Source organism: Dendrobates tinctorius, unplaced genomic scaffold (assembly GCF_039654945.1).
Source record: "Dendrobates tinctorius isolate UK_male_01 unplaced genomic scaffold, ASM3965494v1 ptg000138l, whole genome shotgun sequence".
Taxonomy (NCBI): domain Eukaryota; kingdom Metazoa; phylum Chordata; class Amphibia; order Anura; family Dendrobatidae; genus Dendrobates; species Dendrobates tinctorius.
This window is the reverse complement of record NW_027361806.1, coordinates 29,239,850-29,259,069: the sequence shown is the minus strand read 5'-3', so window position 1 is coordinate 29,259,069 and position 19,220 is coordinate 29,239,850. Positions and strand designations below refer to the sequence as shown.

The 19,220-nt window shown below is 49.2% G+C and overlaps 1 protein-coding gene across 4 annotated transcripts in view; it reads left to right on the top strand.

The window, feature by feature from the left end:
* The window catches only part of RNF220 (ring finger protein 220), a 340,908-nt gene that overhangs the window by 304,587 nt on the left and 17,101 nt on the right, over window positions 1-19,220 (top strand). For all 4 annotated transcript variants that reach the window (XM_073544949.1, XM_073544947.1, XM_073544950.1 and 1 more), the window contains one exon: window positions 15,502-15,598. In XM_073544949.1, the coding sequence (XP_073401050.1) occupies window positions 15,502-15,598 (97 nt within the window). The remainder of the gene's footprint in view (window positions 1-15,501; window positions 15,599-19,220) is intronic.

Genomic DNA, 19,220 nt, shown 5'->3' with positions numbered 1-19,220 from the left:
TGCAGTGCGACGGTTCGTGCTGCGCTGCCGGATCCTAGAGGTCAGCGAGTTATATTGTAGGACCCTGGTGACGTGCTCCGTTTTCCATGGCGGCTGTACAGCAGCGCTGCTCACCGTCTCCTTCCTGCCTGCATCCTCAACTGCTCTTCCATTAGCCGGCCTGGCATGATGTCATGGTTGTGGTGTGACGCACACACGACATCGCACCAGGCCAGCTAATGAAGCGGCTGCCGTAAGGTAGGAGACCGGCCACGGGGGACATACGGGGCCACGGGGGACATACGGGGCCACTAGCCCAGAGTCCGGTGAATCCGCTCCTCTCTAGAGCCCGCTCCGCCGCCGTTGTCTGCTGATGTGCTATTTGCAGATATAATGGTTTTGTTTTTTTTGTCTGTAACAAAAGCTTTTTCTTCTTTGGAGTGAATGGCGCAGCAGTGTGCGCTCCTCGCCCGCTCCCCATAAACAGCCCGGTCCTCAGGTCTCCCGCACATCGCACCTTACCGCGACAATAGCCGGCCATGTCCTGATTGATGATGGAGCGCAGCCTTTGAGTTAAGAGGTTTGTTTGTTGTTTCTGCCGGAGAGAAAAGCTGCAGAATGGATCTGAACCCAATGATATCATGTGGAAGCGTCGTCATCTCTTAAACGGCTTATCGCGGCCAAAAGCGAGGAGTCCAGAGCGACATCTAACATGCGGATCAATGCGGAGAACACACGGAGGCCTGATCGGCGTGGCTGTCGCAGCAGGCGGGTGCACTCCGGAGCCAGGCTGTCATATTGATGAGGCTTCAGCTCATCGACGATCTCTTTTAACCCTTTGTTGCACTGGTTTGTACTGGCTCATGTCGCTGTGATAGAGATCCGTTGTGTTCTGCTGGGCCCTGTGGTTCCATAGGTGCTGCAGATCAGAAATTGACTTCCTTTTGTCCTTTTTTTTCATATTGAGTCATTCTCCTGATCTCGTGGTCATTGCTGCCATCTGCTCTGCACCATGTGTCCAGTTCTATTTCTTTTTTGGGAAGTTGTCGGCGGCTGCAGCGATGGGTGGAGGATCCGAGGGCCCGGATTGAGCAGTATGTCAGGCTATTGATCTCACGGCATCCTCCTGCCTCTGAGCACAAGCAAGCAGCGTGCTTAATGTGATTGAAAGGCAGTTTAAATGGCGATGACCTTTTCAGGGGAAATTAGATTGCCTGCCAAGAGTGGTTAAAGGGAGTGATAACGCCAGCGTCAGGAAGCTGTCCAGTCACATTGTAGGAGAGACATGAAGCGCGAGCCCAGGAGCCAGTGCTGTCTGTGGCACCCCTCATCGGGGTTCCTGGCCCAGAACGCTGCTTACTGTGGGGGATCTATTCTGTCTGGAGGAAGTAGTACCGGCCAGCGAGTCCACGAGGCTGCCGAGCGGATGTGGGCCCACGTGACCTTTGCACTCCCATCTTGTGCACAGCTGGTTTCGGGTTATGCCAGTAACGGGACACGGAGCCTAATCCGCCCTGACACTGACAGTGTACCTCCGGTCGCGCTGTCTATTGAGGAGGCCGTGTCACATCGGATCAGACGCAGGTTACCGTGAGACGTACGTGCCACAACTCCTCAGCCGGCCCCTCTCGCTCATCACCCACCTTCCACACTGACTTCTGGCCAAACACCAATTTAGAGGAGTCCCTTATAAAATCCGCTCACAATTTGGATGAAAGGGGGGAACAAAAAGCGTCTCCCAGTAAAGTGGCAGGATTCGGGAACTTGGCGTTTCCTAGAAACCTGGACCTTTTCTATAGTAAAGAGACATCAGGTCCCGTCCTGGAAGGATCTGTAAGAAACACAGAGCAAGACCTACTTTGATGAAATGTAAGCGATCCACAAAACCCAGGAAGATGCCGGTCCCAGTGACCGGAAATGTCTGTCACCCCCTCACTCCCCTGCCGAGAACAGGAACATAACTGGTCACCAGTGAAGACCACAGAAGGATGAGGTTTTATAGGACCGTCCTCTGATGGCGGGGCCGTGGATGACCATCACTGGCCACGTAGATGTCAGTGATTGTCTGCAGTGCCACTTCCCACAAGGAAGCAAAAATGACCCCACAGCTCTGAGGATTAGATCAGGTGAGTGTGGGTGTATTATGTGTATGTAATATATATAATGTCTCCTACTTGGAGGAACACAAAGGGCTGGATGATCCATTTAACCCTTCATGACCAGATACCGTAAACATACATTACATAAGTGCATGGGTCTATGGATCGGGCTCGAGAGCAGCGCTAACACGACCAGCATCTGCCTGCAACACCTGCGACCAGAGCGAACGTGACTGCTGTTTAATCACTTTGGGATTGCTGTCAATCAGTGACGGCGGTATTTAAATGGCCGGGTTTCCAGTGTGTACAGTTATTGGGCCCCATGATGACACTGCAGGAGGCTGAATGGCTGCTATGGCAGCCACAGCCCAAGTAAAGTCCCTCCACCAGTTGCCAAGTTGGTTGTGTGAAGCCAAGCCTGTGTCATAAAGTCAGTGATACTGCGATGCTCCGGCAGGACTCCGTATAAGACTATGTTCACACATTGCGTTTTTGCTGCTTTTTTAATGCAAATTAAAAGCTACTTTTTACAGTATCAACAAAAGCAATGCGATTCCAGAAATCTCCTGCACACACTCTTCTGTTTTTTTGTTTTTTTAATGAATTGGAAAACTGTTGCTTTTTTGAAAACTGCAGTAGTCACTTCTTTCAGTGTTTTTGCAGCATTTTTCCCACATAGAAACCAGGGCTATGGAGTCAGTAAGTCAAACCTCCGACTCCTCTAGTTTCTTTACTTCCGACTCCACAGCATCGGTCACTACTGAGCATGTGCATAAAGGGCAGCTCTGGGGTATAATACTGCACAGCCCCGGTCACTACTGAGCATGTGCATAAAGTACAGCTCTGGGGTATAATACTGCACAGCCCCGGTCACTACTGAGCATGTGCATAAAGTACAGCTCTGGGGTATAATACTGCACAGCCCCGGTCACTACTGAGCATGTGCATAAAGTGCAGCTCTGGGGTATAATACTGCACAGCCCCGGTCACTACTGAGCATGTGCATAAAGTACAGCTCTGGGGTATAGTACTGCACAGCCCCTGCCACTACTGAGCATGTGCATAAAGTGCAGCTCTGGGGTATAATACTGCACAGCCCCGGTCACTACTGAGCATGTGCATAAAGTGCAGCTCTGGGGTATAATACTGCATAGCCCCGGTCACTACTGAGCATGTGCATAAAGTGCAGCTCTGGGGTATAATACTGCACAGCACCGGTCACTACTGAGCATGTGCATAAAGTGCAGCTCTGGGGTATAATACTGCACAGCCCCTGTCACTACTGAGCATGTGCATAAAGTTTAGCTCTGGGGTATAATACTGCACAGCCCCGGTCACTACTGAGCATGTGCATAAAGTGTAGCTCTGGGGTATAATACAACACAGCCCCTGTCACTACTGAGCATGTGCATAAAGTGCAGCTCTGGAGTATAATACTGCACAGCATCGGTCACTACTGAGCATGTGCATAAAGTACAGCTCTGGGGTTTAATACAACACAGCCCCTGTCACTACTGAGCATGTGCATAAAGTGCAGCTCTGGGGTATAATACTGCACAGCCCCTGTCACTACTGAGCATGTGCATAAAGTGCAGCTCTGGGGTATAATACTGCACACCCCCAGTCACTACTGTTGTGAGTTCATTTTTCCCTTCACCATTGAGGTCTGATGAACTCCCTCCTCTAGTGAAGGAAGGTAGTGAGACTGATTGCCAAACACCTGGGCAGCTAGATGATGACTGGGTGGCTGGAATTGAGGACTGGATATAAGGCTGCCGACGCCCTTCTTCCTGGCTGGTGATTTTCCTGCTGGATTCTTGGAGACCAGTCTGATTCCTGCATCTCAAAGCTAAGTTTTTCTGCTCTGCTTTGTACTCTTCAGTTTTGTTTTTGTTTTGCCTTGTTTTTTGGGAGTTCTGCCATCCCCGGCCGGGGGTGAGCTGAATTCCAATTTCGTCTCTGATCTGTTGATATTTTGCTCTGTCTTCAGAATATACCTGAGTGCTGATATAGTCTTTTGAAGCCTAGCGACTTCAGAGCCTGTTTTTCCTATCAGTCGGTTGGCTCATTTTGATAGGGTTTTTGCGGATGGCAGACAGCAGCTTTCCTATCCTGTCCTATGTAGTTAGCTTGGGCCCCATCATTTGCTCAACCTATCTTGCTATTTGTGTTAGTGTTTTCATCTTGCTTCACCGTCATTATATGTTGGGGGCTGCCTATTGCTTTGGCGTCTGCTCTGGGGCAGTTTAGTTTTTCCCCTTTCTGTCTTTAGGCTATATAGTTCTCCGGCTGTGATCGAGGGGTCTAGGGCACCGTAGGAACCCCCCACGGCTACTGCTAGTTGTTGTGGATAGGTTCAGGGGTCTGCAATCCGATAGCTGCCAACCTCTCTGGTTTTTCTGGACTTAGCTGGTATTTTGTTTTTTCCTCCTTCGGTCCTCATCATAACACACTACTGAGCATGTGCATAAAGTGCAGCTATGGGGTATAATACTGCACAGCCCCTGTCACTACTGAGCATGTGCATAAAGTGCAGCTCTGGGGTATAATACTGCACAGCCCCGGTCACGACTGAGCATGTGCATAAAGTGCAGCTCTGGGGTATAATACTGCACAGCCCCTGTCACTACTGAGCATGTGCATAAAGTGCAGCTCTGGGGTATAATAATGCACATCCCCTGTCACTACTGAGCATGTGCATAAAGTGCAGCTCTGGGGTATAATACTGCACAGCCCTGGTCACTACTGAGCATGTACATAAAGTGTAACTCTGGAGTATAATACAACACATCCCCTGTCACTACTGAGCATGTGCATAAAGTGCAGCTCTGGGGTATAATACTGCACAGCCCTGGTCACTACTGAGCATGTACATAAAGTGTAACTCTGGAGTATAATACAACACAGCCCCTGTCACTACTGAGCATGTGCATAAAGTGCAGCTCTGGGGTATAATACTGCACAGCCCCGGTCACTATTGATGATGTGCATAAAGTGCAGCTCTGGGGTATAATACTGCACAGTCCCTGTCACTACTGAGCATGTGCATAAAGTGCAGCTCTGGGGTATAATACTGCACAGCCCCGGTCACTACTGAGCATGTGCATAAAGTGCAGCTCTGGGGTATAATACTGCACAGCCCTGGTCACTACTGAGCATGTACATAAAGTGTAGCTCTGGAGTATAATACAACACAGCCCCTGTCACTACTGAGCATGTGCATAAAGTGCAGCTCTGGGGTATAATACTGCACAGCCCCGGTCACTACTGAGGATGTGCATAAAGTGCAGCTCTGGGGTATAATACTGCACAGTCCCTGTCACTACTGAGCATGTGCATAAAGTGCAGCTCTGGGGTATAATACTGCACAGCCCCGGTCACTACTGAGCATGTGCATAAAGTGCAGCTCTGGGTATAATACTGCACAGCCCCGGTCACTACTGAGCATGTGCATAAAGTGCAGCACAGATTCATCTCCAGTAAAAGCCGAGATCCTCCTCAGGAACAGAACAGACATTTGCAGCAGATCCTGCACTGTACTACTGCACCCAATGTGTTATACGTTAGGAGTTGGTCCTTTTTATTCTGAATCCTCAGCCCTCATAGAAAGCAGTGGGCAAGTGCCAAAACACTGCAGAAAACATAGCTGTGAGTTGTTGCTGTGTTTTCAGTGATTAATATCAGGTACTTGAGTGTGTAAATCCCACTTTTTGTGTGTGATTTTTCCCAAGTTTAATGTCTTGGTGTCGTCATCTGAGCATGTCCGTTATATTAGTACAGTTCCATGAAATTAGTGATGTGTGAAGAAAGCATTGGCCGACCAAGGTGCGAAAGTGAACAATACCTGACCAACTCAATGGCTGGACGTCTTGGTAAACTATTTCTGACCTATTCATCTCCCCCTGCTGTTTTTACATTTGCAATTGTGGATTTTTTTAATGAATTTTTTTTGTTCAGAAAAGTCAGTTTTGTCAGACATAGAAATCTTTTTCCACTAAATGATTTGATCAATTTTTCCAAAAATGTTTTTTGGTGTCACATATGTCTTGCATTGGGGCCTAATACCTTGTGGTGTTCATTCTTCTGTGGTGGAAGCAAAACGGAACTTAAGATCCTGAAAAAAAGCCAATAGTAAGCAAATCTGGCGGGATCGGACCGCAATGTGTGAACGTAACCGGCGGAATCGGACGGCAACGTGTGAACGTAACCGGCGGAATCGGACGGCAACGTGTGAAAGTAACCGGCGGAATCGGACGGCAACGTGTGAAGGTAACCGGCAGGATCGGACGGCAACGTGTGAAGGTAACCGGCGGGATCGGACGGCAACGTGTGAAGGTAACCGGCGGGATCGGACGGCAACGTGTGAAGGTAACCGGCGGGATCAGACGGCAACGTGTGAAGGTAACCGGCGGGATCAGACGGCAACGTGTGAAGGTAACCGGCGGGATCAGACGGAAGCGTGTGAAGATAACCGGCGGGATCAGACGGCAACGTGTGAAGGTAACCGGCGGGATCAGACGGCAACGTGTGAAGGTAACCGGCGGGATCAGACGGCAACGTGTGAAGGTAACCGGCGGAATCGGACGGCAATGTGTGAACGTAACCGGCGGGATCGGACGGAAGCGTGTGAAGATAACCAGCGGGATCAGACGGCAGCGTGTGAAGGTAACCGGCGGGATCAGACGGCAGCGTGTGAAGGTAACCGGCGGGATCAGACGGCAGCGTGTGAAGGTAACCGGCGGGATCAGACGGCAGCGTGTGAAGGTAACCGGCGGGATCAGACGGCAGCGTGTGAAGATAACCGGCGGGATCAGACGGCAACGTGTGAAGATAACCGGCGGGATCAGACGGCAGCGTGTGAAGATAACCGGCGGGATCAGACGGCAGCGTGTGAAGGTAACCGGCGGGATCAGACGGAAGCGTGTGAAGGTAACCGGCGGGATCAGACGGCAGCGTGTGAAGGTAACCGGCGGGATCAGACGGCAGCGTGTGAAGGTAACCGGCGGGATCAGACGGCAGCGTGTGAAGGTAACCGGCGGGATCAGACGGCAGCGTGTGAAGGTAACCGGCGGGATCAGACGGCAGCTTGTGAAGGTAACCGGCGGGATCAGACGGCAGCGTGTGAAGGTAACCGGCGGAATCAGACGGCAGCGTGTGAAGGTAACCGGCGGAATCAGACGGCAGCGTGTGAAGATAACCGGCGGGATCAGACGGCTGCAGGTTCAGTCCCCTGGGGCCTAAAACTTACAAAAGCAATTCAAGTTTTTTGGTTTAAAACAAAAAGCAACAAAAAAGCTTATTTGCTATAGTCGTGTCAATCAATCAATCAAATTTATTATCGCCAAGTACATATTACATATATACAAGGAATTCTTTGTGGCAAAGAAGAGTCTGTGACAATCTCCGAGAAGCCGGAGAGGAAAACACGGAACATCGCCTGCTCGTTTATCAGCTCCAGCATCACCTCCACCTGAAAAAGGGACAACTAATGCAATCGCCCTCTGCCCAAATAAGTTCTGCAGGAGCTGAAGTCCCTGAGACACTTTATAATTCACATTGCAGCTACCATATGTTAATCAATGCTCAGTCCTAACAAGAGGTTCTGCAGCAGCGCCCTCTGACACTACCCTGTGGGGCTGCGCTGCTTTTCTCACCACTCTTTGGACATCCGGCCCTTGACCTGTAGCTTCCCCTTCCTGTTACGGGATTGGCCCGCGGTGACAGCGGGCGGTCGGTGCCAGTGTGGGGCTGTGCGCTCTGTGTGCTCGTTGTGCCCTGACACTGTGCGTAGGAGCTCCGCTGACTTGTAGATCATATTGTGGGTGTTATGAGAGTCATTCCTGGACAGGTAATAGCCGCTGATCACATGGCGATGCCCCGTCGCCTCCTCCCGCACGCGGCGTTGATTAATTTTGCAGCCTCTCCCCGGTAATCTCCCCTTCCTGGTTTCTAAATAAGCCTGGCAGGTTGTTATCCTCCCATCTCCGGGCTGATTGGCCGTGCAGCTCTGTGACTTTTAATTAAAGAGCTGGAAATGTGAATAAAAGCTGCCAGCAGTGACGGGTCTGGAACATGAGCTGCGAGGGAAGAGAATTTCCCTGAGGACTGCCCGCTGTAATGGAAAGTATCTGCAGCCCTGTGAACCGGGCAAGCGAGAGCACTGCGTTACCAACCCAGCGCCCACATTACCCAGGCAGCAGCGCTCTCTGCACAGACCGCCAGTGACCGAGCCCCGGCCTCACCTCAGCCTGCACGAGCTGCTTATCTGCTGCCGTCCTATGTAGTAATATTCTGCAGAAGAGCCGAGCACCCTCCCATCACTGTCTGTATGTCCTGATCCAGAGCAGGCAGGGAATGCTGGGAGAGTTCAGCTCTGGAGAATAAAACAGGATGTATGTACACAGTGACTGCACCAGCAGAATAGTGAGTGCAGCTCCAGAGTATAATACAGGATGTAACTCAGGATCAGTAATGTAATGTATGTACACAGTGACTGCACCAGCAGAATAGTGAGTGCAGCTCTGGAGTATAATACAGGAGGTAACTCAGGAACAGTAATGTATGTACACAGTGTCTGTACCAGCAGAATAGTGAGCGCAGCTCTGGAGTATAATACAGGATGTAACTCAGGATCAGTAATGTAATGTATGTACACAGTGACTGCACCAGCAGAATAGTGAGTGCAGCTCTGGAGTATAATACAGGAGGTAACTCAGGAACAGTAATGTATGTACACAGTGACTGCACCAGCAGAATAGTGAGTGCAGCTCTGGAGTATAATACAGGAGGTAACTCAGGAACAGTAATGTATGTACACAGTGTCTGTACCAGCAGAATAGTGAGCGCAGCTCTGGAGTATAATACAGGATGTAACTCAGGATCAGTAATGTATGTACACAGTGACTGCACCAGCAGAATAGTGAGTGCAGCTCTGGAGTATAATACAGGAGGTAACTCAGGAACAGTAATGTATGTACACAGTGACTGCACCAGCAGAATAGTGAGTGCAGCTCTGGAGTATAATACAGGAGGTAACTCAGGAACAGTAATGTATGTACACAGTGTCTGTACCAGCAGAATAGTGAGTGCAGCTCTGGGGTATAATACAGGATGTAACTCAGGATCAGTAATGTAATGTATGTACACAGTGACTGCACCAGCAGAATAGTGAGTGCAGCTCCGGAGTATAATACAGGCGGTAACTTAGGATTAGTAATGTAATGTGTGTACACAGTGACTGCACCAGCAGAATAGTGAGTGCAGCTCCGGAGTATAATATAGGAGGTAACTCAGGATCAGTAATGTAATGTATGTACACAGTGACTGCACCAGCAGAATAGTGAGTGCAGCTCTGGAGTATAATACAGGATGTAACTCAGGATCAGTAATGTCTGTACACAGTGACTGCACCAGCAGAATAGTGAGTACAGCTCTGGAATATAATACAGGATGTAACTCGGGATCAGTAATGTATGTACACAGTGACTGCACCAGCAGAATAGTGAGTGCAGCTCTGGAGTATAATGCAGGATGTAACTCAGGATCAGTAATGTATGTACACAGTGACAGCACCAGCAGAATAGTGAGTGCAGCTCTGGAGTATAATACAGGATGTAACTCAGGATCAGTAATGTATGTACACAGTGACTGCACCAGCAGAATAGTGAGTGCAGCTCTGGAGTATAATACAGGATGTAACTCAGGATCAGTAATGTCTGTACACAGTGACTGCACCAGCAGAATAGTGAGTGCAGCTCTGGAGTATAATACAGGAGGTAACTCAGGATCAGTAATGTAATGTATGTACACATTGACTGCACCAGCAGAATAGTGAGTGCAGCTCTGGAGTATAATACAGGATGTAACCCAGGATCAGTAATGTATGTACACAGTGACTGCACCAGCAGAATAGTGAGTGCAGCTCTGGAGTATAATACAGGATGTAACTCAGGATCAGTAATGTAATGTATGTACATAGTGACTGCACCAGCAGAATAGTGAGTGCAGCTCTGGAGTATAATACAGAAGGTAACTCAGGATCAGTAATGTAATGTATGTACACAGTGACTGCACCAGCAGAATAGTGAGTGCAGCTCTGGGGTATAATACAGGATGCAACTCAGGATCAGTAATGTAATGTATGTACACAGTGACTGCACCAGCAGAATAGTGAGTGCAGCTCTGGAGTATAATACAGGAGGTAACTCAGGATCAGTAATGTAATGTATGTACACAGTGACTGCACCAGCAGAATAGTGAGTGCAGCTCTGGGGTATAATACAGGATGCAACTCAGGATCAGTAATGTAATGTATGTACACAGTGACTGCACCAGCAGAATAGTGAGTGCAGCTCTGGAATATAATACAGGATGTTACTCAGGATCAGTAATGTAATGTATGTACACAGTGACTGCACCAGCAGAATAGTGAGTGCAGCTCTGGGGTATAATACAGGATGTAACTCAGGATCAGTAATGTCTGTACACAGTGACTGCACCAGCAGAATAGTGAGTGCAGCTCTGGAATATAATACAGGATGGTACTCAGGATCAGTAATGTATGTACACATTGACTGCACCAGCAGAATAGTGAGTGCAGCTCTGGAGTATAATACAGGATGTAACTCAGGATCAGTAATGTAATGTATGTACATAGTGACTGCACCAGCAGAATAGTGAGTGCAGCTCTGGAGTATAATACAGAAGGTAACTCAGGATCAGTAATGTAATGTATGTACACAGTGACTGCACCAGCAGAATAGTGAGTGCAGCTCTGGGGTATAATACAGGATGCAACTCAGGATCAGTAATGTAATGTATGTACACAGTGACTGCACCAGCAGAATAGTGAGTGCAGCTCTGGAGTATAATGCAGGATGTAACCCAGGATCAGTAATGTAATGTATGTACACAGTGACTGCACCAGCAGAATAGTGAGTGCAGCTCTGGAGTATAATACAGGATGTAACTCAGGATCAGTAATGTAATGTATGTACACAGTGACAGCACCAGCAGAATAGTGAGTGCAGCTCTGGAGTATAATACAGGATGTAACTCAGGATCAGTAATGTATGTACACAGTGACAGCACCAGCAGAATAGTGAGTGCAGCTCTGGAGTATAATACAGGAGGTAACTCAGGATCAGTAATGTAATGTATGTACACAGTGACTGCACCAGCAGAATAGTGAGAGCAGCTCTGGAGTATAATACAGGATGTAACTCAGGATCAGTAATGTAATGTATGTACACAGTGACAGCACCAGCAGAATAGTGAGTGCAGCTCTGGGGTATAATACAGGAGTAACTCAGGATCAGTAATGTAATGTATGTACACAGTGACTGCACCAGCAGAATAGTGAGTGCAGCTCTGGAGTATAAATAGAATCAGTAATGTATGTACACAGCGCCCCCCAGAGTTCCCATACATGAGTGCGGCAGCGCTCGGGCCCCTCCCAGTGCTGTGTTATGATGTGGGGCCCGTGCCAGGCTCTGGCAGGGTTTCTTTCGGTGGAGTTGCTCTGTTCCGAGTGAACAGTCGGGGAAAGGCCGGCGGATTATTTGTTGCGTTCACTGCTGTGTTTTACGGCCGGGGTTGCAGGTGTGGAGCGTCAGCACACGTGGCTCGCTGCCAGCGCCGCTTTTGAATCAATATGCTGATTAATTGATTAAATTAACAGGGAATTTCATTCTGGCAGGGTCATAAAAAGTCTAGTTTGGGGTTAAAGAGAAGCGTTTTCCCCCTTAATGACATGTAACATTTCAACACTTGCATGTTTTCACTTCTCCTTCAAAAGCAGAAGGCTCTCGTCATGCCATTAATTACTTAAAGGCGCTGTGTCCGCCGCGAGCTGTGGGGTTTGGGGATCTGTGTATGACTTCCAGCTGTGCAGCGGGTTGCGGCGTTGAGTCCTCGGTGCGCGGACGTTTCCACTTCTGCTTTACATTTTGGATTTGATTACCCCAGTTGCTAAACTGCTCTGATCCCCTTCCTGTCAGCGCCACTTATTTCCCCAGAAATGTGACTTGCAGATGCCGACTGCTGCTTTTTTGTGATGATTTACTCTTTGATGTCTCACCTGAATCTGGCAGCCCCCTAGTCCTTAGGACCCTCCACCTTCAGCCGACCCAGGACAGTCCTCAGTAGCGGAGCAGCCCCCGCAGCAGACCCTTCCTGCACTTTACTCAATGGTTTGAATTTAAAGGGATATTTCCAACACTCAGTTATCACCCATCGGTGGGGTCATACTAGTGGAAACCCCCATCTGCCCTGAGTACAGGGCTGTAAAGTGTGCCCTTGGTGGAGCAGTGGCTGCGCAGGCAGACCACCATTGTCTTCACTGTCAGTGTCCGCCATGATTGGGGGTGCATTCAGAGTCCTGTTCTCTGGAGCGATGGGGGGTCCCACAGTCGGCCAAGTTTTCACCTACTTTGTGGGATGTGTTGGCGATGACCTGGTTGCATGCAGGGGTATGGATCGAGCTCTGCAGCTGTTGTACGGCCAATGTCTGTGTTTAACCATTGAGATGCCACTAATAAATGGCTGCTTGTGGATGAGCCTGTGCGCCAGCTACCATAGCCCGCTCCCCTCACTATGTAATTACGGGGAGCCAGTGGGGTTATCATGGCGGCCATCCTCGTCCCCCTATGGCTCAGTATTGTAGAGTATGAGCCATCGAATCGCAGATTTGAGTCCTCTGGGGGGTCTAAGAAAAAATGTAAAAAAAAAATAATAGTTTTATATTAAGAAAAAACCCTCATTCTAATAGAAAAAAATAATCTTATCTGGGATTGTTGTGTCCTGAAAAGCCTAAAATAAAATTTCAGTTCATCACATGCAAACACGGCCTCACAGCGCCATCAACCAACATGGCGGCGGCACAGACATTTTTTCCCCTTTTTTTTCTGATTTTTTTTTGAACCACTAAAATATTTAACAAAAAAAAAAGTTTTGTTTTTAATGCAATCGTACTTACCTGGAGACTGGCCGGGGCCGGTCCAATAACCACACAAAGAACAAACCCCACAGATGTTTTCTTTTTTCCTCCCACCGTCTCTTGGAGGATTTTCCCGTTTTTCAGTGACTGCAGCTCGCCGCACCTACAACAAGCGCTGTACACCTGGGGACGGGAAATTACTACATATTATACTCACAGAGCATGAAATATTCCCTGCTCTTTAAAGAGTTAAACCGTAACGTGCGTGTGGAGATTCCCAACATTTGAGTAAAAGGCGACTGTCTGCAGCCGGCGCGCAGCCTCCATCGATCTCCTCTGGAGGGTTTTCTTGCAGGATGCAGGTTTGTCCTCGTGAATCAGCTTTTGGGCGGTCTCTGCGCTTCGTTACAATGGTTGATTTGCAGCCGGTGGTCCGGTGTCAGCGGCGCAGGGTGTAAGTGGTGGTGATGGTCGCGCGCTGATTGATCGGGGGAGTTTGTCTCCTGACTGTCAGGAGGTTTATAGAGGTGCCAGTCACCGCAGCCGCTGAAATTGCCTCTGCCTGCCAGCGATCAGCCGAGGAGACAGGCCACAACTTTGGTGTGCGCGGTGTTTGTGTGGCCCCCGGGTCAATCTTTATTATCCTTCCCTCATCACGAGCCCGGAACGTCTCATTTCATTTATTTACTGCGTAGCTCCCATCACAAAATAAACTTGTTGCAGCAGGAGGTGGGATCCCGGCCTCTCCTAATTTCTGTAGATTAATTGGTGCCGACATAAATTCTGGCCCTTTGTTTTCCTCTTCTAGTTTGCGGTACATGGCTGAGTGCGCCGCGGAAAATAATGGGGCTGAGAATAATGGCGCCGTGCACTGATGGTTTCCACTGCCATACAATGGCGGCCGAGCAGGACTCTGCGCAGATTGGTGTTGTTGAGGGGGTGTTCCTGTAGAGTGAAGGCTCATCTATAAGAAGATTAGTGGGGTCTACCCTCCGGGGTCTTTCAATGCTGAGATTGTGAGGGCCGCACTGCAGTCAGGATCATGAGCTGAGGGTCATCACTTATATATTACCTGACAACCTATTTGCCAAAGAGACGGGTTCATTGATTTCTGGGGTGAGGTTGAGTCGCAGCTGCCGTCCCCCCCGATCCGCTCCGACTACCTATTGTAAAGTGAGCAGAGCTTGTGAGGCCGATGCCACGGAGGAGGAGCGGTACACGTGGCGGCCGACATGTAATCGAGGAGCAGAAAGATGCGTCAGATTCGGTAAGAGCCGCTCATTTTCTTCTTCATCGTGTCTGGCGTACAAAACACCGGTCCTGGTGAATCGGAGGCCAAGTGTCGGCTTTGTGAGGAGCTTGTGGCAACCTCGTGGACAGATCCATGTCCGCTGCCGTCTGTCTAGAGGAGAGTGCGGAAAGTCGCGGTTCACATTGGTGTAATTAGCGGATGAAGCGTCCGCGGCGCTCCATGTGGCCGCCCGCACATCCTCCTGCTTCCTCGCCTGTCGTTCTCATCTACCAGCCAATTATACGTCCACGTGGCTTGTAACACGTTGGGAGCTTTGATTTGCGTTTTCCTCTGACCTTTAGCTTTCCCTGTTCAGGTCGCCGTTCTGATCATCCGTACACATGTAGCCCTCATGTAACAAGGCTGATTGCAGAGTTTTACAAAGGTCACCCTGTTCCACCGCCCGTCAGCCTCCGATATCTGTGACAGGGGCGAGCGCTGCTCTGTACAGTGTCAACAAGACCCGTTACACACTCCGGCTGCAAATCCATTTTTTTCTTCATTACTACACGCAAATCCAAGCTCCCTCGGCCGCCGGCTCCGAGTCAAGCGGTTTCAGACGTCAAATATTTGAACAGCTGCTCCACGTTTTCACTGGCGCGGACACTCAGGCGACAGCAGGAAATCGGGGGTCATCCTCCACAGGGACGCGGCTTAAAACTGTCACCAAATGTGTAACCCTGGCAGGAACCGGTGCGGCTGCTTCACCTTGCCTTCCAGGAACCGTTGTCAGGCAGCACCTGCGGCTCGTCCGTTGCTTTATGAGCCCATTAATCTCGGTTATGATCTGTTCACAAATTAAATTAGTGGGTGCGCTCCGTTATTGTAGATCTTTCACTTGTCGCCTCCTGTAAATCATGTGCACGCCGGCTGTAGTAATGCAGCTGCCAGGTCAGCAGGGACGCACACGTGCAGCCGGCCACTGTGCCGCCCGCCATGCAGCTGCTGTCTGCCGCCCTGGGTTTGACCGGTTGTCCTTTGGCATTGGTTGGTGCAGTCACCATGGGTCCAACACCACCACGTGGATCTCTTCGCCTCTGGGGGTTCAGAGTGTAAGCTCTTGTGCACAGACCCCATCGTAGAACTTGTGCCCTCCATAGCTTTGTATTTTCCCTTACATTACGATCCGCCCGTTATGGGCCACGAGGCATTAATAAGTTGCTGTTCCTAAATGTGTTTTATGCTTCATTTCTCAGGATCTGGATTTATAATGTGCAGCAGCAAAGAAACGCACGACAGCGACGCCGATCTGGACGTCGATGGTGACGACACCCTGGAATACGGCAAAGCGCAGTATCCTTTCACAGAGCTGATGGGCAGGTGACGTCTAGCGGGGTCCTCCTGCGTCCCTCGCTTTTGCATCGGGAGGTGGGGGTGCAGATGACCGGCGCTGCCAGGTCTGGTCCACAGCCACCTGCTGTCACGAGGATCATGCTTGTCTAATAAATGCAGAAAAGCGTTGGGCTTACAGGGGCTGTTTTTCTGCCTTGCACCTTAAATTAACCGTTATGTGTCTGTCTGTGAGCATGCCTATTTAAGTTTTTTTAAGCATAAGTGGTAATGTATTTATGACAATTTGTGTGGGTTCATTAGGTGGTCTGATAGGATACTACTTTCTGATTCCTATTATTTGTGACCTTTTTGGTCTTTCGCTAATGAATATATGTATATACCCCATTTATGTGACCTCCTGCTTACCCCCTTCCCTTGCTTGTTGTATTTGGTGTCTATTTATACCTGCCCCCTACTTATATACACTGTGTTCCAAATTATTATGCAAAACATATTTCCTCCTATTTTCTCTAAATTCCCTCTATGAATTGCAGTCATTGTTATTTTCCAGTCATCTAATATTCCAGTCTAATTGCAATGTTTTTGAACAAGCTGCCTATGATAACAGGATATTTTTAAAAATAAGAAACACTCCGAATGCATGTTCCACATTATTATGCTCAGCAGAGTTTTCAACATTTTTATTTTGAACAAAAAAATGGTGAATTGTGGAGTTATCAGCATTATCAGCTTATTACAGAATGACATCAAACAGTTTTCACGTCAAACCTTTCTTCTCGGTGATGTTACATTTGCACATAGGACCCTTGTTGGAAAGAAGCTTCTGAACTCTCTCGTCCATTGGATTTGTCAGTTTTTGGATGGTTTGTGCTTCAGTTGTTTTGCCTGTGGACAGAATCCCCTCCCAGAGCTGTTGCTTAGATGTGAGCTGCCTCCCGCCATCATAGACGCTCCTTGTGATGATGCTCCAGAGGTTCTCAATGGGGTTGAGGTCCGGGGAAGATGGTGGCCACACCATAAGTTTCTCCTCTTTTCTGCCCATAGCAGCCAGAGATGCAGATGTGTTATTTGCAGCAGGAGACGCTGCATTATCAGGCATGACAATGATCTTGCTGCGGAAAGCACGATTCTTCCTCTTGAACCATGGCAGGCAGTGCTGTTCTAGAAACTCCACATAGATTATGGAGTTCATCTTTACCCCTTCAGGGATCCTAAAGGGGCCGACAATCTCTCTCCCCATGATTCCAGCCCAAAACATTACTCCACCTCCTCCTTGTTGGCGCCTTAGCCGTATTTTCATGGGGTGTCCATCAACGAGCCATCCTCCACTCCATCCATCTGGACCATCGAGCGTTGCACGGCACTCATCAGTCTTCATGTCTCGTTTGGCCACTGGAGCCGTTTCTGCTTGTGTGCAGTGGATAGAGGTGGTGGACAGGACGGCTTATGCACAGCTGCAAACCTCTGAAGGACCCTGCATCTTGTTGTTCGGGGGACGTTGGAGGCACCAGCAGCTTCAAAAACTCGTCTGCTGCTATGACAAGGCATTTTTGCAGCTGCTTTTTTAACCTGATGCAATTGCCTGTTGGAAAGAGTCCTCAATGTTTCCTTATCAGCCGCACACGTGTGTGCTGGGAATCAGCGACAGACTTCTTGATTGTGCGATGATCACGATGAAGTGTCTTGGCAATGTTGGTTGTAGTCATGCCTTCACCTAAATACTCCACAATTTGTTGCTTCTCAGCAGCAGACACATCCTTTTTCTTTCCCATTTTGGCAAAAAATGTCGGCTGCTTAATAATGTGGAACAGCCTTCTTCAGTAGTCTTGCCTTTATTTGGACACACCTGCCAAACTAATGTGCACAGGTATCTGCAATTGCTTTCAGTGATATAAAGAGCCCTGACACCCATCACCAGCAATGAGTGTAAATGACAAACACAAAATTCTAACCACTCCGAAACTCTTTTTGCATAATAATTTGGAACACAGTTTATAGGCTTTTTTATGGGAGGTCTCTGTCCAAAAATATCACTTTTAACTCTTTATTTAGAGTCATCACACTTTACATTACATTAGTGTTTTATTATCAATATATCTTTTTTGGACATGATTGGATTGGTCACCTTACCCCATACCACTACAGCTCTATTTATATGAAGACACAGACTTATATTGATATATTATTGGTCATTTACAATATGATATGTGATTTATAGGTGCTTTGGCAAGAATCGAGCTTTCCTGTATGTATTTGTTACATCTCTTGTAACTATTTGTGTATTTTAAATGTTTTTAATTTTTTTTCTGTGGTTTTGTGTGTCCTAATAAAATTTGTTAATATTTTGGTGATCCCTGCTTTCTCCTTCCCCCATGACGGCACCACGGAGAGAGGGGATCTTCCCCACGGGGACAGGAAACCTATCGATAAAAAGGCGGTACCTCTCTCCCGCATCAGTTGGTTTCCTGTCCCCATAGGGAACCTACAGACTTACCAGATGCCGGGGTTGACCAGTCTGGAGGATGGCAGCGGGAGCCCCCTGTCCCAGCTGGGGCGGTTACCCGAGGCGCCACCGCTGGGGTCAGCGGGCCTTCAGGGTGTGCGGGGGGAGAGGCGGCAGCAAGAAGATCCGTCCTCCCTCAGGATGGCGGCCGGAAGCGGCCCTGGGCCGGAGCAGGTACCGGGATGGGAGAGCGCCAGCGGGCACAGGTATTCTCCACACGCCGGCAGCCGGGGAAGGCGCTGCTGCCCGCACAATGCACCACTGGGAGCCGGCGGTGGTGCGCGGGGCGGAGCGCGTGACGTCACACAGGGGGCGGCAGGCCGGGGGAGATGTCGCCGCCCGTGCAATGCACCACTGAGAGGACAGGGCGAATGGGAGCTGAACCAGGAAGTTTTCAATCAGATCACAAAGCTATGGGGGAAACCCAACATAGACCTATTCGCCAACAAGACGAATCGGAGAGTGAAAACATTCTGTTCCATAGACCCATCCGGGGACCCGAGCCACGCTACTACGAAGCAGGAAGCCGATAACCACTAAACAGTACGGGAGGGTCTGGGGGAAGTTCCTTTCAGTATCGAAGGCTAGTCCAAAGGGGAAGGTACCCATATCAACGATCTTAGAGTTCCTACAAAGGGGCTTAGAGCAAGGCCTAGCTACCAGCACACTAAAGGTTCAAGTGGCAGCCCTGGGGGCCCTATACAACTGTGACTTGGCAGGGAATCGTTGGGTGTCCAGGTTCATTAAGACAGTCAGTAGATCCAGGCCGGTGTCTTCCCTAAACAGCCCTCCCTGGGATCTAAACTTGGTACTCTCAGCCCTGACCAAGCCCCCCTTTGAGCCTTTGCAGGAAGCACCGCTAAAATTAATATCTCTCAAGACCTCCCTCCTGGTAGCCCTCACATCGGCCCGTAGAATTAGCGACATCCAGGCCCTGTCAGCCTTTCCTCCGTTCACACAGATTTTGGATGACAGGGTGGCACTTAGGACAGACCCAGCCTATCTGCTGAAGGTAGCGTCCCGATTCCACAGAACTCAGGAAATCTCCCTCCCCTCCTTTTGCCCCAATCCCAAAAACAAGGGAGAAGAGACCTTGCACACATTAGATGTCAGGAGATG